We start from the raw sequence: 24,980 nt of genomic DNA on the forward strand, positions 1-24,980 counted from the left end.
CGTAATTATGCTTTAATGTTAGTTGAGTATCAATATTTGGTGGGGAAAAAAAAAAAAAAAAAAGTTTCTATTGTAAAGATCGAAAGGTTTTATCGCTACGCCTTTCTTAGGTAACCTTTATCAGAAAATGCATTGTACCCTCGCATTTTTGAGTAAATGAACATCTTTCCTTTACCGTTCACTAAAGATACAAAACAGAAAGAACCACGACGGATTGAGAAAAGGTGCTGCCAGTAAATTAGAAAAGCACTGCAGTTATTTCCATATCATGGACAATAAATATGTACATTGTGGAAACGCGAGCCATAAAATAAAATGCGCAGATCAACTGGGTTCCTGATGAAGTTCTGTACGCAGAGAACAGGCAGTCGCACAGCAGATAGTGAGCAAGTGTTCTCTAGTAATTGTATTACCACTTTTAAAATTTCTGAAAATGTTTCCCGTGGGAGCTTTGTTCATTCGAAGGATGCGTCCTCTCAAAAGGTAACAAATGATAACAGTTATGGACAATGCATCTCGCGAGGCTTCAGCTACATTATTAAGGCAGACATTTTTTCCACACTAATCTGTGAAAACGCTTTAACGTGCTGGAGGAACAGAATTGAAGTGCACGCAACAAAATAGGAATAAATGTCACTTGCGGGATCTATAACACAACTTGGCCAATGCTCTAGATAATATAGACAGCTTTTAACCTGTATTTGTAATTAACGGCGATGCTACTTCTACTATGTGTAATTCTGGTTGTATATATATTGCTAGTTATGCGAGTGAAGAGATTCTAAGTCTAAATAATCTACACTTTTGCAAATATATACATTATGATAGAGTATAACATGTCTGTGTGTGGACTCTGGGAAACTTAAAGTAATAATAGGTGGTTCTGAATTTGTGGTCTTGTTATTAGTTACTGAAAAAAAAAACATTTTCATAACAAGTTTACCATCCTAACAGGTTATTTTATCCACCGTCTTTAAAAAGAAGTAATTCTCAAACTTTTTGTGATTGTAAACACACAAAGATTGCGAAAAAACTTGCAGAAAATTATTTTGACTCAGACAATGGCTACTTACTTAGCTAATAAGCAACATTTAAGACTTCTATGGGCTCATTAAAAATGTCCCTTGGTCAGATCCAAGTTATCTAAACGGGAAAATAAGTGGATGGATTTCTCTTTTTTTTTCCACTTCTGTTATTTCTTGTGGAACCTTGCAAAATCAAATATTACGCAATGTTAAACTCATAAGTATAGAGAATCTAACCTATTGGAATATAACCAATTAGTTTTCAGTCAGTGGCAAATTATTTTTGTTCACTGTGTTAAATTCGTCTTGAAAATTGAATTCTTCATAAACGTCCCTAGACATCGTCCCAGTCCTATGAATTAAAAAAGAAAAAAATGGATTTAGGTGGATTTAAGTGTAAATAAGTGGATTTAAGTGTAAATCCATTTAAATCCCATCAAAAATAGCCGTAAAACAGTAAGTTTTTATAACCGAAGTTATTAAAACAGAAGACTAACTGTCTGCACACACTCAGAACAAAAAGAATTATGGGGGGGGGGGGGAGTGTCTCTGCTGTAGTCCTGAAAAGGGTGATTCATTGTGTGCATCATAACAAAAGTAATGTAATCAGCCATTAAACGACATTTCTTTTTATAGAACATTTGTGGAGCATCATCCTTTTATAAGAAACTAACATGCAATCTCAGTGTTTCCATACAGTACATATTTATAAAAACCATTACAATTAAAAAGCGGCAGCATTAAATTCAGTATACAACCCATTTTGTATTACAATTCGTGTCCTCGTACGGTTATGCCTTTATCACCTTCTGTATCGCATACCATAATTCTTCGAAACTCATCCCTGAAGGAAGAGTCTGTTCTGGTGTCATCATTATTCAAACTAAACAGTGCGCTGCGTAAGGAGCAATACCATCCACAGAAACAGTTCTGCCAGTGTCATGCGAGTAATCCCCTTTAGGGCAACATGGCTGCCGTCTGAAGTGAAGTGCATCAGTTGGCAAATGATCTCACGTGATTCCACACTGAAAGGTGTTCACTGACACTTCGTATATTAGGCAAATATATCACAGAAACGATTTTTTTTTTGAGTTCTACGCACTCACGCCTACGGCGTCGACGTTCACTTTACACACGATTACACGACAGCCTTCGGGGGTATAAAAAACCCTCAATAAAAAGAATTACAGGCAAGTGAACTCCGAATTTTTCCAAAATTTGTAAAGCGTGTCTTTCTGATGGAAAAACACTACCAAATTAAGTAGTTAATTTAATATAAAGTGAAAAAAAAAGACAATTCAGGTCATGAGATGTATATACGGAGTGTAAAAATTATTTGCGTTCTTAGGTTGGTTTATCTGTGGATGATTTACAAACAGGAACTCCATGCCTCCTTCCCCGCGACCAGTTAGCTCAGGACTCTTTAGAAAGGTCATAACGTAATATCACACTTTTCATAGAATTAAAACTGATATACAGAGATGTTTTTAATTTATGCACGTATAACCTTAATTAATGTTTTAAATTAAGGCAAGAGAGGTCCTTTACCATGAAGATAGCGAGTGGATTTATCTCTTACCGCCCATTTGGAAAGATATGGATTCAATGGGTGGCGAGAAGAATTTGATTTATACCTCTGGAAGAAAAGGTAAATTTTTTTTCTCAGCATTTTCCTTTTTCTTTAACATCCCATGGGAGGAAAAACCGCCTTTAGAACGCACGCACTGTACAGATGAAAACACTAACGCCCCACTGTTTACATTGGCGCACCTGAACAGCCTTCTTCTCACGCGTGATTTGTTACTGTTAAAAATCGTTCCATCTATGATTTTTTAATGTGTGCGCAGTACCTTACTTTGAATAAGTGTTGAATTAACTACTAAACGCCACTTGATTCCAATAAATAAGAGAATTTTATGTCCATAGTAGTCAAGATTAACTTACTAGCCAATCCGGTAACTTTTTTTCAAAACGTTTGATATTTTGTAGTATCTTAAGATTTCCATCTCTTGTATGACTTTAATGTAAACTGAATGTAAACTCGCTCATCAGTGGCGAGTTTACATTCAGTCATAAACACCATTCCAAAGTTTTCACTCACGTATGTTATCTATCCAGTTAAAATCGTATTGGCTTTCTGAACAATTGGATTCGGTTCGAATATCTCTCTCTCTCTCTCTCTCTCTCTCTCTCTCTCTCTCTCTCTCTCTCTTACTTGAGAAGTAAGCCTGTAGGTTTGAAAAATACTAAGTTAGCTATTCCTAAGCCAAAATGGCTATGAACGAACAAATTATCCTCAAATAAATGACCAGTTTTCAGTTATCGTAAAAACAAAGAAAGCAAGGGATTAAAGTAGAGAAATTAAAAATAAAGTTGTTGTTTTAGTAGGATTTTTAGGAGCATCAGCGACTAAGGCCATAATAATTGCGTGTGTTCTATGGTCGATTTTCTCTTTTCTGGACGAAAAGCCCGAGTTTCCGGGAGAAAAACCCATGCTATCCTAGCCTAAGCCCGACTAACTCAGCCACTTTGTGAAAATTGCCCATAAAAATTCCTCACGTCATCGAGGGGACTCGAACTCTGATCTTTTCCACCAGATGTCGGGAAGACTGCAATTCTACCAACCGTGCTACCCACGAGGGCTAAAAAATGAAGTAACATATCTTCTTAAACAAATAAATTCCAAAATTTTTCTCATTCATTTGCTCATCAGTACGATTTTATAACAATTTTTTAATTATAATTAATATGGATTACAAAACAACCAAATTAGGAATTAAATTCAATCGTTAAAACAAATTTTCTTAAACTATATTTTTCTGCCAAATCGTGTCTAAAAGCCTAATACAACTCCCTCGAAAATCCACCTGAAGTTATTATGTTTTAGAACCAATAAGCTCCAGCAGGTTTCAATTCTTTACCAATAGCATTTTTCTATGTAATCTCTCATCTACGACCTTTTACTCTTTAAACAAGCACTTGTTTCGCTATCTACTTATACGTCTATTCGTCTACCACCCAGTTCTTTCACTGATATGTGTGTGTGTGTGTGTGTGTGTGTACTCAGCGCGTGACGATAGGTTGTAAAAATTCCACAATCGATAACAGGAGATAAAAAAAATAAGATCTTCTCTTCTGTGCAGCCATAGTTTTCTTTCTGTCGTATCTCTAGTTCGATCAGGGATGATAATCGAGGTCTAGTGAATACATTCCCCGTTAAAGCTGTGTTCTTCGATCAATTTTATCGCAGACGACAGAGTTCGGAAGAGGGGGGAGGCTTAGGGGAAGAGTACAACTTCGATTAGACACCGGAGACGAGAAATAAATAGTTTTGATAAGTCTCCAAAGAAATATCATTACTTGAGGACCATGCCGAAGTTTGGTAGATAAAAAGATACACAAATATCTGTCATTATCCAGAAATGACTTAACGATATAAGTAAATATCCCACTGGCAATTATCTTTTCCTCATTGTACTTATCGATTTGCAAATGGACAACCGAAAGAAGTAATACTCTCGCTTGAACTTGGTCCATTTACATTTCTTTGAAATTAAGAAAGACGAATTCTAAACCACTTATACTTAAAGGATATTAAAATCGTTGATGTTTTGTTTCAGTGGTATCTTAAAAGTAATCGTTCCGTCTCACAGTGGGAAAATGCCTTCTGTACAAAATTCGCAGGAGTTTAATTTATTCTGGATCGAAGTACTTCTTTTTACAGATACAAAATATATCGGTAAAACAAAAGTGTTTGCAGATATCCTTGTTTTATAGGCGAGAAATTTATGCTGTTAGTAATTGCTACTTAGGAAGAAACGGATAAAACTAAATCTTTTCGATGCTTTTACTCTAAGTCTTTCCTGGGATCTCCAAACAAAGAAATCAATGAACTTCTTAAAGGTTAGACAGAAATAATGCCAGGGAAAAACAAAATATTTTAAACAGTTGAAGAAACAAATGGAATATTGATCAATTACGTTTCAACTGCACTGATCTTTAAACTTACACATTAAGTGATTTTAACGATTAATTCCCTTTTCTTTTAAGATTCTCTTTTGGTTACTTTGCTAGTAGTTCCGATTAAGACCTGTCCTGCCACTTGCAAACTCATTACAATGTTGCAATGCTTTTCTTGTTGGGATTGTTGGCTTGTTTTAAGTTTAGTGCCGATGCAGTTAAAATCATTAGAATTCTGTGCATTGTGTCTAGTATCTCGTTGGATGAAAAACCCAAGTTTCTGGAAGGAAATACCGCGCAACCTCTCTCCAAGACCGGCTAACTTGACTGTTGTGCGAAACAAGCCCATGGGTTACTCTGTACTGAATGTTTTCGAACCCAACTCTTTCAATGTGGAAGAAGAGTCATCGTAACCACGAGAATTTCTGTTTATCGGTGAATATCTTCTACTTCGAAGAACTAAAAGGCTTAGTTTTGACCCATGCCAAATGACATCAAAACCAAATTAGGTTTGACCCATGCCACAATGTGCTAACCGATTCAACAAACCGCATTTACTCGTGAAATCTGCGAATTTTGTGAAGTAAAACAGTAAGAGGTTAAAACAGTTTGGTTCTCATAATGTACATACGAATGAAATATTAGACAGAATAGGTTTTAATAGAAAACAAATTACTCGTTTTGTTTTATTTTAATAATAATAAATTTGCAAAAAGCACAATTCTTATATTGAGATGAATAATATTAACACTGTAGTTTATGCCGTATAAAAAGAACAGACTCATATTCACCGCTGCAAGTGTTTTCCCAATTTCATATAAGATAATGCCCCAATTCTCCAACCATGGATGCTTGGCGATTATAACAGTTGTTCTTCGTAGGAAGAAGTTCCTTGATAAGACGACCATGAGAAAAACTACCCTCATAAATATTTCTTCCTTGATTTTCTTCTGGAAAACACCAATAGAAAATGTATGCGATGGAGAGAAAAAAAAAAAAAAAAAAAGTGCAACATATACTGACAATATTCAAGTCGATTCTAATTCCTTTCTAATGCCCAGTTATGTGTAAGGTAAATGTAATAAAAAGAAAGGCTAAACTAGATGTCTTTGGAAACATCTATCTGAAATTCGATTAACAACATCCTTCCGCATCAGTGAAGGCTGACTAACCAAAAAGATTCATTCAACGTGTCAGCTTGCGATCGTTCACTGCTATGCTAATATTTGTGCTATTTTATGTTTGTAGTTACCCAATTTCAGTTATTTAATTTGCTTATTCAAACAAAGAAAACTAATTTGTCTCGTGCATATGATCAATTCAACGAAAATTTAAATTCAGTTCCTAATCTATGCCGTTTGGTAGTAGAATATACAACGCGTGTCAACAGGTCTGTGCATTACTGACATCTTAATATAGTTGGAATTTTCCCGAATGGGAAGAAACACGTGACACAAATCATCGTGTCAAAAATTATTTTGACTGAATTTGCAAATAAATTGTTATATTTGAACTTAAGTGATCAAGGTATTGGTTATTTGTACTCCTTAACAGATCGGACAGTAACCTTACAGATTCCTCAATTCAAATTGTTCATCTCCAGTCTTAATCGTACCACGGAAAGCATCTGTATACAGTCCGAGAGGTAGCGCGTGCAATTGAGAACAGAAAATGTAATAAAAGGGTATCGAAACCGTAGCATCGAGCTGAAGTTCTACAGCGAAAGCGAAGCACTCCTGGCTTCAGTACGCACGAACGAAATCGAGAATTTCTTTCCTTTCCTTTCCTTTCACTGATTTAACCAAAGAAGTCTTGTGCGAGAATTCCGTAAACGATAAAACCTCTCGCTCACCTGATTTTATCCTATAGCAGAGAATCCAAATAGCGAGAGTATTCAAGAGAAACGCAATATTCGGATTACTATGAGGGAACTTATTCGACAGGTTGCAAATACCACTGGACTGGCCCATTTCCATCCGATCATTTGTTCAAAAACTACGATCAAATGACGAAACCAATTCTTCGGGACCTTTGACTTCACAACAAAAGAAGTCAATAATAATTGACTTCATTTCCTTATCTGCTCACAAAGTACTCTTAAAAATTCATCTGGACAAGATTTCGTCACTTAAAAGAACACTACTTATATTTTTTATTTAAATATAATTCAAATTCGTTTAAATACCAAGTTAAATCAAATAATCCGCAATGCTGATTACTAAAAATATTATTCAGATGTCATGTGGTTCACCCTAGAGATTTGTAGACAACGTTCTCAAAGTGGATGATCAATCATAAATAAGATCCTCCTACTTAGTGTAATCCCCCTTAGCTGATGAAGCGACTTCATGCATTTTGCGTCCCCTGTGCAAAACAACAGGCTCTTGTGATAAAGTTGCATAATTTTTGCAAGAGTACATCAGTTCCAGGATGGATGGCTCCACTGCGGTTCATTACCACATAAAGAATTTCGCATCCGAAGTATCTTTTTCTAAAGGAATCTTACCAACACATCTCTCAATTAATTTGAAACATGAATGGCGTAGATTAAAAGCTAATAATTTTAAAAAAAAGCAAACAAAATTTCGCTGAAGTAAACACTACGATACGTTATTCCAATCATTAAATCCTTCTGCAATTTGAATGCTGCGTTGTTTTTAAGTGTAAACAATCTGGAATTTGAATGCATTGAAAAACGTTCTATTGAAGTAATTCAAATACATTAATATTATCAAACGAAACGCGTAAACAAACTTAAAAAAAAATTACAAGCTTTTGAATTACCACGTAAATTGAAAAAAGGGGTAAGAGTTGCAAGTGCAATGAGACATGAAAAACATCTACAGATTGTACCAAACAAAAGATTTAAAAAACTCTAATCATCTTTCACAATGGACCCCAAAAAATTGAATAACTCCTCTTTTAATACGTCGTTTAGAACTAAATCGCAACGTCAAACTGGTACGTTAATATTGACAGTGATATTCAGATGATAATTATTGACAAAATTATAAAAACTAATTGATTAACTTTGAGATCGATGAAAGCGGTTACAGATGGCGCTTAAATTCGCTCTGGAACGAGATTATTCTAAATTGATTTGTGCCAATTGGATAAAAAAAATATTTTATAATGTTTTAATACAGTTTTTTTTTTTTTTAAATGAACATTTTCTACTAAATATCCAACTGATGTTGTCCATCCTTCTAGATGGATCGATTATTGATGGGCTCGTCTAGTCGAGGCCGGCTCCATTACAAAAATTATCGAATCTGCCTCTTGGAAAAAAATTATAAATTCTTACCTTTAAGTGGAATCTTTTATTTTATATTTCAATACAATTACATGATTTTACGATGTTTATTAAACTAATCGGAGACCCATCTTAATGGCTGCTGAAGAGGGCCCTCCGTTGCGCCACTGCTTCTCGCGAACTTTGATATCTGAAATGTTTTTGGACTTCAAAAAAAAGGAGCTTTCAAAAGTTGGTTTTACTAAGAAATAAAGCTGGGCTGGTTTTATTAAACTTTCTGAATCTTGGACTCGTAAATCAAACGTAAGGATTACCTTCCATTAAAGAATTAATAGCAAACCTTACATAAAACAGCATGGTGGTAAGTTTGTGAGGGCTGAAAGATAAATTTATTCACCCAGCATTCGACTGAAATGGTTTCTCAACATAGTGCAGTGCCCGCTTTTCCCATGATTATTTTACAAGGCGATTAAACGCGAGTATTCTCGCAGATGCCAAATATTGTTCAAATTCCTGAGGATATAAAGCGAAGGAACAATTCAGAGAGATTTTACCAACCCCAATTGCCCAAAGTGTGTTACGATAACTGGCTGGTGAATGAACCTTGGAAATTTTTCGAGTCGATATTTTAACCGGAAAAGTCCAATCAAAACACTACGAATCCACTTAAAAGCATCGAATTCTAAACGAGTGAATCTTCAATATCAGAAACGTCCCATATCATCAACTGGAATAAAGTTGGATATAAATTGCACTTAAAAGGTTTGCAAACCAAACGTATTTCAGTTGTTGAGTATTACAAAAACCCTTTACAGAAGTATAAAAATAGCTTCTTGGTGGACTGAAATTCCTCCCCCTCCCTTCCAATAAAAAACTAGATCATCGTACGCAAACTTCCGTATTTCTTTCAAAGTAAAAAGGTCAATAAACGCGCCATGATTTCTCGTCCAATAGCTACTTACCTTTATCTCTTAAAAGAAGCAACGTGACAATAACGAAGGTGTGGATCCGTGCAGGCATCCTGAACAGAGATGTTGAAGAAACACCGTTCACGAGCTAATGGTCCGTCGTTCGTAGGGGTCGCAAACCCGACAACACAACACAAGAAATAAAAAATAAAATAAAAATTGCACCTTGCGAAGTATATTCGACTACGTTACAGTGTCAGCACCATTAGGCACCTTCCTCCTTCACACACACTTTATCCATGCTAGCCTCGGTAGGGCACAGGCTGCCGACGTGGTCGTCGCACGAGGAGAGCGGGCAGTGTTGTCGTCAGAGAACATACCTGAAATCTCGGGAGGGGGTACGGAAGAGGGAGAAAAATCGCTCTCTTTTTTTCTTTTTTTCTGCGCGATTCTTCGCTTCATTCGGCGTAAAGGAAAGTCATTTTAAGGGACGGGCATCGATTTTCTCTCCAAAGACGAACAGTAAGAGACAGAAAGCGAGCGCGCCCTCCACGCACGCGGACACCCGTTCGTATATTCGGACACAGCCAGCTCTGAACAGCTCCGCTCGGCGCACTGCGGTAGTCGTTGCCGTTACAAAGTACAGCCAGGTCACGTGGTGTGACGTGATGCTCCTCTAAGTCACTTTCTTTCGTCTGGGCGTTCATCTCCGGGAACCTCGGCTTTGACAGAAGCGGGGTTTTCGTTTTATTCAATAAAATGCAGCTCGGCGTAAAAACTGATAACATTATTCAACAGGAGAAAGCATAAAAAACATTAAAAATTGATAAACGTTATTTTTGATAATACCAAATAAAAAAAAAATCCCTCGTGCCACCTTCGATCAACTGCTTCTAACTTTACTTATATTTCCAACAATATTTTTGTTGAGAGAAGCGGCATCTAGCGATCATCAGTGGCAACAGCATTTCCTAAATAAATAATCTACATTCGGGTTTATATTTAAAACGGGAGATTTTAAAAACTGCTTCAAGGAAAGTTGTATCCATTAAGCGTAACAGCGTGTTTATATTAACACCGAGATGTTTCATTAAAAGGGATATCGCGGTATAAAATGAATAAACAAAAATTAAACTAAATAAAAAAATTTTTTTACTACTCCTTGCGTTAAACCAATGTAAACTTGTATTTTTGTGGATGCTCTCCCACATTTTTAGGCCCTCGTAAATGAGGGCCTAAAAATGTGGGAGAGCATCCACAAAAATATCGCTTAGAACCTTACAACAGCAACTTCCCACACTTAGGGCAACCACGCAGATCGGCATGTACACAGTGCGGCAATTGCAAACGAGAATGTTATGAGACGAGTGCTGGAACTGCCATCTAGGAAATAAACATTGAATGAAAGAGTGATTGTCACCGGAGTCAAGGTCAGCGGAAATTATTGCCATTTATGAAATGTAGTGTGAGCTGAACTGCACGTCTCTTCTGTTTGTGTGGATGGACAATGGAACAAAGAACAAACATCAAGTTTTGTGTTCGATTGGGCAAATATGCCATCTAAACATTTCGAGTGATGAAGCAAGTGTATGGAAAGAATTCTGTCTCGTGCACGTGTGTTTGAGCGGAATAAACGCCAATGGAAGAGAATCATTGGAAGACGGCGAACATCAGGACCCCGGCAGAAACGGTTCGAACGCCAGAGTGGATTGAAAAGATGTGGGAAATTATTACCAATGACCGCTGTGCAACGCTCCGAGTGATTTCAGAAGATTTGTGGGCTAAAGGACACTATTCACCAAAAAATATGGATTTGAAGAAAGCGAAGGTCTTTACCCAGTTTGTTCTACATTCGGTTAATGACAGAAAGAACTCATTGAGGCTGCTGAAAGTAAACTCAATGAGTTCTTTGAGTATCGTCAACAACGTTGCTGGTGACGATACGTGGTGTTTTCACTATGATCCCGCAACGAAGCTACAAAATGCAGAGTGGAAATGGACAAACTCTCGCAAAGCCAAAAAAGTTCATCAAGAAAGGTCAAAAATCAAAATCATGCGCAACACTTTCTACAATAGCAAGAGAAGTTGCAAACAAAAAGTTCGTACCCAGTGGCCAAAGTATTACTGCTGCCTACTATCTGGACGTTTTGAAGTGTTTGTTGCAGAGCATCCGTAATGTGCGGCCTCAGTATGGAGAAGGTGGCAGTTGTCTCCTCTTGCACGACAATGCACCAAGCCATATGGCTCTCATTGTTCGAGTGTTTTTGGCTAGCCAAAAACACCCCAGCAAAATCTGTTGAATACGGTGGGTGCGTACTGCCGCATCTATCGTATTCACCAGACTTTGTCCCGTGAGACTTCTTTTTGTTCCCAAAGTTCAGAGCATCACTGAAAGGCTGTTATTTTGATGACGGCGACAATTCAAAGAGCTGTGACGATAATATTGAACAGTATACCAGGCACGACCATCCATCAGTTGTTTCAATCGGTTTGTGATCGTTGCATGCAGTGTTTGGACGCAGGAGGAGGTTACTTTGAATAAACCAAGGTTAGTTTACTCATACCTAGGGACATTAATTTTTTTCTAGCATTAGTCTCGTTTTCCAATTGCCGCACTGTGCATGTCTGTAGTGAACTTTATCAGCTTTTTTAGACTTAATAAAAAATTGTTTTACACCTTTTATTTTAATGTGGAACATGATCATATGGAGAGATATCTCCCATATGCCCAATATAAAATTTCATGAGGCTCCGAGTTATTACATGCGGACGGACAGACAGACCACACCAGACGCAGAACATTATTAAGAAAATAGGCCCGTTAGGTATATATCTAAATGAATCCAATAATGGGTTAAAAGTTAGTTTTGGAGTGTAATTTAATAATGAGAGAAGTATTGCTTCTGTGATTGAGATGGTTCGAAGTTATTTGGAATATTGTATTCAACTATGTGTAATTACTTTATAAAGATACGATGGAAGGAGTCATTCAAGAAAAATTATTTTGTTTTCTAAAAAAAAAAAAACTTCCAGGCTTCAGATATCTAATGTGTTTTAGCGGAATTATAACCTTAAACTTGCGTGATGCATTTTCGTGACATTTCTAAAGATCTGCTCCAGATGTTGACATTAGAAAAGAAACACTCCAATTTAAAAAAACTCCTCGACTATTTACTCGCGTTGTTATCACGACAAATTTAGTAAAAATAAGTGTGGTACGGATGTCATGAGGCACTTTTGCAATAACAAACGAAATTGGAAAGGACGCAAACAACGAGCCGGGTACTGATCGAAGTACTTTAATATCGGTTGCTAGGCATACCTTGATGCTATCAAATAATCCATTGTACGAATGGCCATGGATTCATAACCAAACCATGTATACGTAAGCGTGCAAAAAAAAAAAAAAACTATTGAAACAAAACGCAGTTGTTAAATAAATACGTTGAAAGTTGAGACAGCTTTCCACTTGCTAGAAATAAATAAATCAAAGGCATTTCGTATATTTATTTATTTTCAGCAGTTGGAAACGTGTTTCCAACTTTGGAAGCTAGCAATTACTTTTCTAAAATAAAGCGTATTCTTAAAAAGAATACTGCCTCCTGCAAAATATGATCCCTTGCAGTCCTGTCACCTATGCAGCCTTATTTTCCAGTTGGTGTCCAAGGTTCTATGACGGTTTCTCAATCCAGTAGAGGATCCTTTGTACAGTTCTCCATATGGTGTGGGTACCGATGCCTTGATATGTTCCTGCATTAAATTTATAAAGGTTACTTGTTCCGTTTTTTTGGCGATTTCTATTTCAATTGATAATCCGTTCCAGACATCGAGAACCTCCCAATGCCACCTAATATTTTGAGCCTCAGTCGAGCCTGCTCACGGATGTTTTTCGACCCTTTTTACAGTCGTTAACGACTCGAATGACTAGTCTCGTTATTCGAGAAGCCATTCAAGTCAAAGAACCATTAAATATTGAATGACTAGTGCTATTTGAATATGGCATCAACTTTGGCCCAATCCTCTATTCTCAATCCCACTGAACGTCAGTGGTCTGGAAAGGCTTGTTCGATAGTATAATCCTCTGTATCCACGTCACTACAAGAAATGAAAACAATTGTGTTTCATAAATGATCCAATATTGCTTTTATCACTTTTCAACACCTTGTTGAATCCATACAGTGTTGTGTTGGAGTAGTGATCCAAGCCAACGGCGTCCAAATCCATACAGAGTTAAGAATTATTATGGTAGCATCTGTATGATTGGTCTACCAGTTTTCAAGGATGAAGTACGCGAATATCCAGAGATAGAAACTTATATAGTCCTTTCCATATGGCAGTGGAGTTGTGAAAACTACATCAAAAAAAAATGTTCCAGTTGATCCAGATTGGTCGCTATAAATTTTGGTTTCACTAATACTGTATTGGAAAAAAAATACGAAAAACTTTACTTGTGGAAGAGGTGGAAACAAAATGAAATTTAAAAACGGTTTGATTTGATGTATTTGAACCATGCGAAATTTTCCCAACAAAATCAAAAATGATAATATTAACAGCGATGTGTGATGCAAGAAGTAAATCTACATAGCATCAGCCAAAAGCAAAAAGGAAAAAAAATCTAATCACATAATTTTTGCTTTATTCCGTCTAATAATTTGTTGAATCCTTCCTTAATATTTTTCAAACTACCCACTTCCTCGACAGTAGATGGAAGTTTGTTTCAAGAACCAGGTATGCTGTAGCTGAGAGTAAATTTTCGCGCATCTATCCTGCAACCATCTTTTTTTTTTCAAAAACATTATACCATCGGGATGCCTACCCATTCACTGATTAGGGGCCAAATAGCCCTGAAACGGCCGTCTGGGTGGTGATTCCCACTGAGAATAAGTAACAATAGTCTCCTCTACTGGAGAAGCATTACTTATTCGAGGTACAATAAGATAGGAAACTAGTTGTGAATGAATTCACAATACGAGATGTTATGTAATGATAGCACTGCAAAACTTTGGTTGGTTTACTGTATAGAAATGATACTATTGCATTAACTTATGGTAGTACACTCTTCTTGCAGTTTGAGACTTTTTAGCCCTAAATACTACATATATTATGCTTATTTAATAATCTCTATCAATTAGTGAAAATGCTGCTTTAATTTCCTTATTTTTTTATGTAAACAAAATAGTTTTAACCTTAATAAAATGTTCGGCATTATTACTTGAAGTTGGACATAAGTACCCTTGTTTCCAGTATACAAATTAGTAGATGGTAAAACTGACAGTTCCAGCTTGCTTTCTGGTGTCAGTTTACAAGATCTTAAAGAGGCTACAAAAACTCATTATAGAGTTTATAATCTAATAAAAAGAAAGTTATACTCTCTCTGACCGATACAGTGGGAATAGTGTTGTTTTAGTGAATCCTTTCGAAAAGAAATATTATTGAATAATTAGGTGACAAAATCTGTCACTAGTAAGGATAAAACCAGAACTTGCATCCATTTGCAATCTGATAGGATACTTTTCCAATAAAATTCCCCACGAAAAGGACAACGATCTCCTACTGGACTATAATCCCTCCGATTGTGATATTATCTCTACAAGTTTCTGAGTGTTGTATTTCGCTAAAGATAACTAAATTGCTATTTGTTAGAATTTTTTTGTTATTTTGGGGGGGAGCAATCTCTCTGGCAGTCTTCATGGATGGTATAGTGATTATGCCCATTCTTTCCCGTAGTGTGGAAAAGGTCTGGGTTTACACAATGATTGAGTTAGCCAATCTGCAGAGAGTCGCATGATATTTCCTATTCCGAAACTAGAGTTTTTAATCCTACAAACAAATAATACGACCAAAGAATGCAGACACTTCCCAAACACGATTATATTCTGCCTCATGGCCCAGATGTGTCGACACTTATTCTAAACAACCTCACTCCTCTGAAGTATTATCGTTGTGCACTTTTTGTACGAATATATGCACTCACTCAAATTTGACAGTTCTTTAAAAAGGGTAGTGAAAGGAATGGATGCATTATTGAGTTGAATTTCATCAAAGGAAGTAAGGCCGTAATGCATCAGTATAATTCTCCTTTAAATTTTAGTTGTTCCACTGAATGAAAAACTTGTTCGGGGAAGACAAAAAAATAACAGCGGTCATAACCATTGTGCAACCTCGCAGGTAACAGAGTGGTTTAGATTGCTATCTTCGCACAAGATATGAAAATGGCTTGGGCTGAAATTCCGTCGAGTCAGGAGGAATATTTATTGATTTTTCGCACCTTGGTAGACTTAATTAGTCTCGAGCGAGAATTGCACGGTTTTCCGTTCCGGCGACCAGACTTTTTCATCCAAAAAAACCAGGAACACCGTCCATACAATTCTTGCATATTACAAGAACGCACTGTCTCCTCATAGCCTTAGTTATTTGGCGAAAAAAACAAAACAACCGACCAAAAATGCATACTGCCGAGACCGGCTAATGAGGCCATGGTGTGAGAGTAAAATAAAGTTTTGGATATAAGGTTTAACTCCAGGCCTTTTCCACATGAAGTAGACGGAAGTAACAAAACTCATATTTTACGAGGCTTAATGTAATTTAAGTTTACTTTGCTCTAGAGCGGGGATACCTAACATTATAACAGTTAGAGCTGTATAACGGCAGCTATAACTATTATACTCCCCCCGATTTTTAAAATAACGGATGAAAAACCATAATTTTACACTGAATTTTCAATTCGTTTTCAGTAACATTCAATTTTTCTGAATTGCTTTCTTATGCTGTTTTATATATCATTCTCAGTGTTTAACGAGAAAGTCAATTTAGAAAACTATTAAAGCTAAGCGGTAAGGCTACAGGAACAGGCAGTATACATCCTGTTATACTCACTCGGATGTATGCGAGTGCTCAACCCGTTGGGGACGTTAATGAGATCATCATCAGACTCCGAGACGATTCCCTAGACTGGAGAAGAAATAACGTCTCCCCCAATCCACAAAGGAGGTGAGAAGGAGGCGAAGGGCAATTATACACCAGTGATTTTGATTTCAATGGTGGGAAAGATCACGGGGTCTGTGGTTAAGGGTACAATATCATCTGGATAGGAATGGTAACCGTAATGGATCACCGCATGGGTTATTGAGGGGGGGGGGAGGTGACTTGTCTGACCAAACTAGCTAATCATTAAAACGAAAGTATTAAAATAGCTGAATGCAAGAAACGACTTTGACATCATTTGCATTGACTAAATTAAATACAGTTCCCCGTGAAAGCTATTGTATAAACTGGGAGTATTGGTGAAATTCTCCTCGAGACCAAGGGCTGGGCTGGCTAAAAGATAGGAGAGAGAGAAAGAGATAAAGTAGTCATAAATGGATGTCCCTCGTGAATCAGTATTTGGGCCACTTCTATTAATCATATTCCTAACTGACATTGATGAGAGAGTGAGTGAGAGAAAAAAAATGTAGGGAAAGTTGTCAAAGTTTGCTGATGACTTAAATGTAGGAAGGGTGGTAAACAACCAGAACCAGGTCAGTCTGCTTTAAAATGACTTGGAACAAATCCACAAATTGTCTGAAAATGGCAGCCGAAGCTTAATACTACTAAAGCAAGATGTATTTTGCACCTACGATTTATTCAGACATGAAATATTTCATGCCATATAAACAGGCGGCTAAAGTTACGTTGTGTTCCTGTTTATGATATATGGGAGCTTTGCAAGAAGCAAAAAAAGGCTATCACAGTCCCTTCATATAAGACGACAAAGAAGCCGCATTAAAAATATTGCGTTTAGATCTGGAGACCACACTTGATGAAAGACAGAACTTCTAGAAACGGTTCAAAGAAGAGCAAACCAGATTAATGAAGAATCTATTCGATGCCCATGTGAAGAACAGCTTAGAAGGTGCATAGCAATTAGACATCTCCAAGGAGGTCCTGATTCAGATGTATGCAGCCCTGAAGGAAATCAATAAAATGAAGGGGGAGGTATATTTTTCACTGATAGGAGAAACAAAAATAGGGGTCACAAATATAAAACCTCAGCGAGTGGCAGAAGGCTGTATATTTCTTGCCAATGATGATCAAGGCGGAGAGGTTGGTAAAGTGCTCAAAACCCATTTGGAAGTCACTTTTGGCAATGGAAAAGATGCGAATTATTGGATTTTTTCCCTCTTCTTTTTTTTTTTTTTTTTTTTTGCAGATGTAGAAAAAGTCTGTTTTCTTCTATCATTTTACCCATTATAATACTAATATTATTATAACCATATAATACCAATTACTAGTGCTATATAATTATTGCATTTTTGCGGATAATTATTAAATGTAAAAAATAAAATTGTAGCCCTTTCAAGGAGCACAGTGGATGCAACTACTATTCTCCCCATACCGTGCTAAAAACACCTCATTTCGAAGAGTGACGAGAGGAATTTTTATGGAGTTTTTCACAACGTAGCTGAGTACTTAGTCGGTTTCAGTCGGGGGTTTCCTGGTTTTACTCTCGAGGGCTTCGGTTTTTCGCTTAGAAAACAGGAAAATCCACAGAATAGACGAAATTTACAGATATAATATACACTTACGCCTCATAGCCTTGGTGCTTCACACACACAACTGTAAAAGATCGATATCAAAAATATAATTCCATTTTTTGGCCCCAAATCAAAAAGAATTTTGGGTGTCCACATTCTAGAATAAATAAAGATTATATTGTTTCCAACAACGCAATGGTATGAACATTTTAATTGATGTCGTTCCAGATCACGAGATGGCTAAATATGGTATTTATCTCGACATTATGTGGCCGTTCTGAAGAAGGAACAGAAAATTTATTTATTTATTACACACGGCAGATAATTCCAATTGAATCAATTTTTAAAAAAAATTGTAAAGTATTCTCTTCCATCTGCATGAGTTCATTAAATAAGTGCAAGGCTCCTCATCGACTTCCACTGCTATACATATTTGCATCATAATGTTCTGAATGCAAGGAATATGATGTGTTCTCAGTATACGCTGAACAACGTGTTATATAATCTAGATAACACGAGCAAACTATAATTGCCCTCGTTGACGGAATCAATATTTTGCTGCACAAAGTAGTTTAAAAATCTGTCATTTTCATCCAGGGGTTAATCGTGTAGATTAAGCTAGTGGAAAGGCTCGCAGTCATTCTCTTGTATCGTGACAAGTTAGTCATAACTGGCACAGAGGAAACAACCACCTGGTAGATGATTATCGCAGTAACAGTCGCCATCAGTTTTCATACTGAAAAGTCGTTCTACTACGAGATTAAGTTAGCGATGTAAACAGACTAATTGACAGCAATAAAAGAGGATTCGATGATCCATAAAGCAAATAAAATTGGCAAGAAGCGAGTGGACAGTATCTGAACAGCAGGACAGGATAATCTGCGAAAAATATTACCAAAAGAAAGTCACAATGTTCCATGACTAATAACCACTGTTAATAGGAACTTACAATCATTAGAACCGTTTAATGATAATTTAATAAAAGTTTCCAGTGAGAAACTTTCAAGGAAAGCTCGCAAAATAAGCATAAATCTAAACTTCGTTCTAGTCTAATGACGCAAACTTGATCATATTAAAGTTCTCGTAAATGATTTCAGTAGATTTTTTCCTATTAGACGGCCACGCATACTGCTTCACACTGTATATGGAAAATATCTAGGTTCAATTCGCATCGCTAAACGAGGTGGAAAAATACGTTACTTCTCGTCGGAAATGGATAAACTTTTAAGGATTTTCAATATCTGGCCGAGTTAATCGCTCTCGGGTGAAGTTCACATGGTTTTGGCTTCTGGAAACCAGTTTTGTTATCCTTAAAACTTGCGAATCGAACATAGGACACGCGCAATTTGCAGACACTGTATAGTAATACCTCGCAACCTTATTTGTTTCTGTGAAAATTCCAAAGGAAACCAATTCAAAACTTACTGGAGTATCCGCAACATCTGAGTATTGAAGATGTGATGAAAAGAACAATTCTTAAGTAGACGTAGATGTCTTTATATTAGGCACCAAGGCAGCTAAGACAATGAGAAGTATACTGTCTGTAAAATGTATTCTATGGTCGATTTTCCTGTTCATCGGGATGAGCTTCCAGGGGAACATAACGAGAAACATTCTCACGAGACAACTAACTTGGAAACGGTGTGAAAAAAGGTCATAAAGTTACTTCTATTCGCATGAGAGGTAGAACTCAGGTGTAAAAGAACAATAATCATACTCACTCTGCTAACCACGAGAAAACTATAAACAGAAAACTGGTACCAGAACACAAACAATTTACAGACAATACGCTAATATCTCACAGACTAGCCACCTGACAGAAATTACACATATACCGGTAATCTGAAGATTGGAGCTTAGGGGTTAATGACACGATTTCACGAAAGCGACCCATAACACTACTTATGATATTAATTAACGTAAGGATTTACTACACTGAAGTAATTCTACATGCAAGGCAATTTATAAATAAGTAAATCTCATTTATACAGCACAAAATTATCACAAAGGTTAAAAAGGTCACAATATACGGAAAGTTTTGGCTGGCACAATAACAATTTCAGTAACCCAAGGCTCTAAAATGAAAGTAAAGTTAATCAAATAAAGAATAAAATACTATATTGGACTGTTGCTGAAAGTTTATTAGAAAAATGTATCAGGTTTCTTTTTCAGCATAACATAAAATAAATTAGACAGTTTAGCCTTCAATTTTAACCAGTTTTAGCCTTCTTTCCAGAAACAGATTTATTAGATAGCTGGTACTTAGACTCCGATGAATATGAAATTTATAGTACTTGAGAGTACTATAAATTTTACGTTCTGACTGTTATAAATATCCGACTACCCTTTTTTATTTCGATCTGCAATCTTGTTTCAAAATGGCAATTACTCAATTATAGGCATACAGCTTATAATTTTAGGATCCTCTCGTGTTTACAGTCTAATACAAGTCAAATATACGCGGAAGCATATCCTGATAGATGTCTTTACTTTATTTAGCCAACATAAAATAAAACGGCGACCATTCAATATAAACACCAATCATTTACAATTCAAATGATTATAGTCCATTTCAAAACATCTACAAATTCAGATTTACAGTACATGCAAATGCAAAGTACCCAGAGGGAGGTAGTTTTATTTCGTTCAGACATTTTAAACTAGTTTGAAATTGGCTCCATAATTCACCGTACTGAAGAAGTGTAAATTAGGCTCAATTTCGGTCTGTGTACAGCTAAGATTCAAATCTAAAATTCAGATCTAAAAGTTTCCAGATCTTCCGATTATTATTATGAAATTGAGCTAACAAATCTATTCTGCGAAATCATAAAATAGTTAATGTTGTTTTGGCCTTTCAAACTGATAAAAAGTAATCAGAAGTAAGAGGATATCTTTTAATCTCTTCTGTATTTGGTTGAGAGGATTTAAATTGCCCGATTAGTAATTTAAATCCATTCTTGCGAGCTGGCGTAAACAAAAAATAATCGTTTCCCCTCCAGTTTGGAAACAGTGCTTTTGAACTTTAATCTGAAGTGTTTCCTCGATCATCTAAGGTACTTATCTGATTTTTAATGTTAGCGAGCACTGCTTTTCTTTGCTAAGTTTTAATTTTAATCATCGCAGATTCTCCGCTATTAATTTACATTTTAACCATCATGGATTCTTTGCTACCAGTTTTTATCAGGGTGGGTCATAATTTAAGTTTGAAGGGATTGAAATTGACTTACTTCAGTCTAATTTGGATATAGCAGGTCTACTTTTTGCATGAAAATATAACCAATATAAGCTCCAACTGATATCTTCCCAACTCCTTAAAAACAAAAAAGCTTAATTTTACATGTTACTTCGAGGTTGAATTTGTATACATTATAAAACTTTGAACCTGGATTAATAATTGTCTATTATAGGACTTTATGATATATTTAATAATGATATTTTACTCTTTCATACCCTAAGAATCAGCAAGAGCTAAGATTCATTGAAATTTATTCCATCTCTTCAGAGGCCCTCGTCGGTAACGCAGCGAACAGCGTTGCTGCTTTTTCACACCACGTGGAAAATACTTCAGTTTTCTTCCTGTAATTCGAGGCTAGACCGAAATTTAGAATACCCGTTGTCGGAACGAGAAGTCTTCGCGGTCAGAGCAGTGATTATAATCAGGGCCTTTCCGCACTGTGTGGAAGAGGACCGAATTGAATCTCGTCATTGAAGCGAAAAATTTTATAGATTATTTTTCGCACTGTGACCAAATTAGTCAACTTTGGATGAGAGCAAGATGGTTTTTCCCCAGAAGTCGATTTTTTTCCAGAATTCGCATAAATGTGAATTTGAAAACAAAACTTCCACTTTCGAGTAATCCTAAAACTGGAAATGTTTTGTTTTCTTTGTCAATTCAGAAAATCTTTTATGGACTTTCTCAAAATCGTAACTGAATGAACTGGTCTCAAACAAGAGTTGCATGATATAAAGTCCCTATTTTCATCTCTGCTTTGAGGGATGATCCACTAACACCATGGCTTTAATTGCCTAGGAGCAAATTCTAAGCAAGCAAACCCTTAAAATTGCACGTGTTAAGAAAAAGCTTCATATCCCAAGTTCACTGAACTCTGTTATTTTTTAAATTATCTAAACTTCGACTTAATTGTGGTTTGATCTAACTAAGCGCACTTTTAATTCCAAATGCAGGGAAAAAGTTAACATCCGTTTTATGTTTCATCGGCACCTTACTGTATGCAAATTAAGGCTCGAATAAAAATTTTGATATAATGGAACCGTAATGTTTCAAACTGGTCCGTAATGTTTCAAACTGGTCCATGCACTTCATGAGCTGTGAGTAAGCGAGTATAGCCACAGAATACATCAGTTCGAAGATAGCAAACGATAGCTCTAGCTTCGTGTTACAGGACAGAAATAAAAAGTACAGGTAGAATGAGAAGCAATATCAAGAATAAGAAACCAATGTATCGGAGGAATGCTAAAAATAAGCAAACATGAATCGATACGATATGAAAGAAATAACTTCTCCATTTCGTGAAGAGAAAGATGGAAGTCTGAATATAACCACTTGTGGGTCAAAGGAAGAACTCAAATTCCTTCTTAGGAGGTGGATAGAAAGAAAACGTTGGTGAAGGAAATCATTCACGAAAAGGTTTCTAGTAAGATTAGAATAAATTTAGTTAATATTAAAATATAAGTTATTACATTACTAAAGAACTATTTGAAGATAATTCAGTATCTTTTTGATTACTGTAACACTCGTTTGTTACGATGCAATAGGTATATTAATATATTTTCAGGGTTTGAAATTCTCAAAAAGGGAATCAACAGACAATTTTAAAACTAAAAGCTGTTTCTCTACAGACTTGATAAGCTAAAAATATCATCAGCGAATATAAAAAATCTGTAATGAGTATGATTTAACTTTAATTGAAGTAATTATCATCGTCATTAAGTGAATGGGACAATTGAGTAATGTGGCCAACGCGGTCCATCTAGGTGCACAGTTGGAACTCCTCTTGTTTCTTATTTTCCTCAGTGATGTTATGTTATGTTATTTTGGTTTTTAGGAGCATTAGCAACTAAGGCCATATTGCTCCGGGATATGCAGTGGTAATTCCCTTGACCTTTCCGCATCCTCCGCATTTGGTGGTGATGGGCTCGAACCCCGGTCTAATCAAGAAGCGTGTGCTACGCACTGCTGCTCCTTCCCACCTGGCTACGGAGACGCCTCTCCTCAGTGATATTAATGAGGGAGGGTATATAGGAAAAGTTGACAAAGTTTGTCGATAAGTTAAAGGTAGATAGGTTGATTAATAATAAGGGCATGGCTGTGCTGCTTCAGAATGATTTAGATCGGATTTGCACATGGTCTGAAAGAAGACCACTTAAGCTAATCCTGCTAAATTCAGGGTAATGAGTTCGGGAATACGAAATCTAGGAGTGGCATACAGACTATAGGATACGGAAGTAAAGATGGCTCAGAATGAAAAATATTTAGGGTTATGGTACAAACAGATCTGAAATATGGTGTGGAGTCCCTCAAGTAACCGTCAATAAATTTCTTTCCCTAGCGTATTGGGTTCTAAGATGGCTCAATAATAAACTTTGTTTCCTCATACAATATCCAGGCAACAGCTTTATGACAACTTAAACATGAAGCCACTGCAACAGATCACCAACGGGTCTGGAGTCATGCGTCCTGCAAAGTTGATAACTTCTGCAAGCGATTCACCAAATATAGCACGCATAATAACAGCAGCTCCTAACAAAGTAAATTCATGAAACCAACAATAATTCAAAACTAACTTCTCCAGACTCAAGAAAATGGATAGAATGTTAGAGAATGCACCCCTTGATCTCAAAAATCTTCACAACATTGATTGGCATAGGAGCATGTATGCTTGCATGTATACCAATGCTAGAAGTATAGTAAATAAATTTGATGAATTTGAAGTGTTGGTCAAGACATCAAAGGCGGATATTGTTGGGATAGCAGAGACGTGGTGTCACAAAGGTATAAGGAATGCAGAACTGGAATTTGGGGAGTACAATGTGTACAGAAAGGATAGACAGGACAGAAAGGGAGGAGGTGTTATGCTGTTAATTAAGAAAAACATAAAATCAAAAGAAGTGCATCCAGTTGATATAGATGGACAGTGCACTGTTGAGTCAGTTTGGTGTGACATAAGCACTGCAAAAGCAAAGATAAGAGTAGGAGTGTGTTATAGGCCTAATGACTCGAATGAGTACAATGAACAATTGTACAGAGAAATAGAGTGGGCCAGTAAATCAGAATGTCTTATAATGGGGGATTTTAACTTCCCAGATATTGACTGGAACTTGTGGGTTGGTCACTCACACACTAGTCAGACTTTTGTGGATTTATTGGATGATTGTTTTCTGCAGCAGCATGTTCGAGAGGCAACCAGAGAAAGTAATACTCTTGATCTGGTTATCAGCAGTGATCATTCGTGTATTAAGAATTTGCAGATAAAGGAACCACTAGGTGGCAGTGATCACAGTGTGCTGAAGTGGGATTTACTCAAAGAGGTAACTACCGTCAGGGGTAAAGGAAAGGGTTTTTGCTTCCGTAAAGGGGAGTACAGTGGTCTCAGACAGTTTTTAAATTCTGTACAGTGGGATCGACTGACGATGTTACAAACAGTAAATTCTAAGTGGGAAGCATTCAAGGAATTAATCGTGGAAGCTACTAGACTTTTCATACCGATGAAGAAATATTGTTCAAGGTTTAGGCCTAAATGGTTATCAAATGAACTAATGAGACTCGTGACAGAGAAGAAAAATGCATGGGATGCATATAAATTATCAGGCGACGCAGAAGCCTGTAGCAGATATAAGCTAGTCTGTAATCAGGTCACAAAGGAAGTTCGGCAGGCAAAGGCGGATTACGAGAAATCTTTGGCAAAAGATGCTAAGAAAAACAGCAAGGATTTCTTTACTTATATAAACTCTAAAAGGAAGGGGCTGAATATGATTGGTCCACTTGACATCGATGGTTCGACTGTTGATGATCCTGCTCAGATAGCAAACAAACTGAATGAGTATTTTGCATCTACATTCACACGTGAGGAATCATTACAGTTTGAAAATGGAAGAAGGTTATCAAATTGTAGCAGTGTGCTTAATGATTTTGTAATAACTGAGAGCAAAGTGGAGGAGAAATTGTTGAAGTTAAACATAAGAAAGGCACCTGGGGCGGATGGGATTTATCCAGTTATATTAAAGGAGGCGGCAAAGCAACTAAGCAAACCCTTAGCCATAATTATGAGAGCATCCTTGGATTCAGGGGAGGTTCCCACAG

The 24,980-nt window shown here is 36.6% G+C and overlaps 1 protein-coding gene across 5 annotated transcripts in view; it reads right to left on the reverse strand.

The window, feature by feature from the left end:
• Positions 1-24,980, reverse strand: part of LOC150080586 (nephrin-like) — a 290,072-nt gene that overhangs the window by 236,509 nt on the left and 28,583 nt on the right. For 4 of the 5 annotated variants that reach the window (XR_016547380.1, XR_016547381.1, XM_090381184.1 and 1 more), the window contains exon 1: positions 9,201-9,731. The exons of the other annotated variant lie outside the window; for it this stretch is intronic. Coding sequence is in view for 2 of the 4 variants with exons in the window: in XM_090381184.1 (XP_090237310.1) it covers positions 9,201-9,258 (58 nt within the window). In the remaining 2 variants the exon portion in view is untranslated. Of the gene's footprint in view, positions 1-9,200; positions 9,732-24,980 lie in introns of those variants that run through there. 5 annotated transcript variants of the gene reach the window in all.

Source organism: Mastigoproctus giganteus, chromosome 9 (genome assembly GCF_048544385.1).
Source record: "Mastigoproctus giganteus isolate SK-2022 chromosome 9, ASM4854438v1, whole genome shotgun sequence".
NCBI lineage: Eukaryota > Metazoa > Arthropoda > Arachnida > Uropygi > Thelyphonidae > Mastigoproctus > Mastigoproctus giganteus.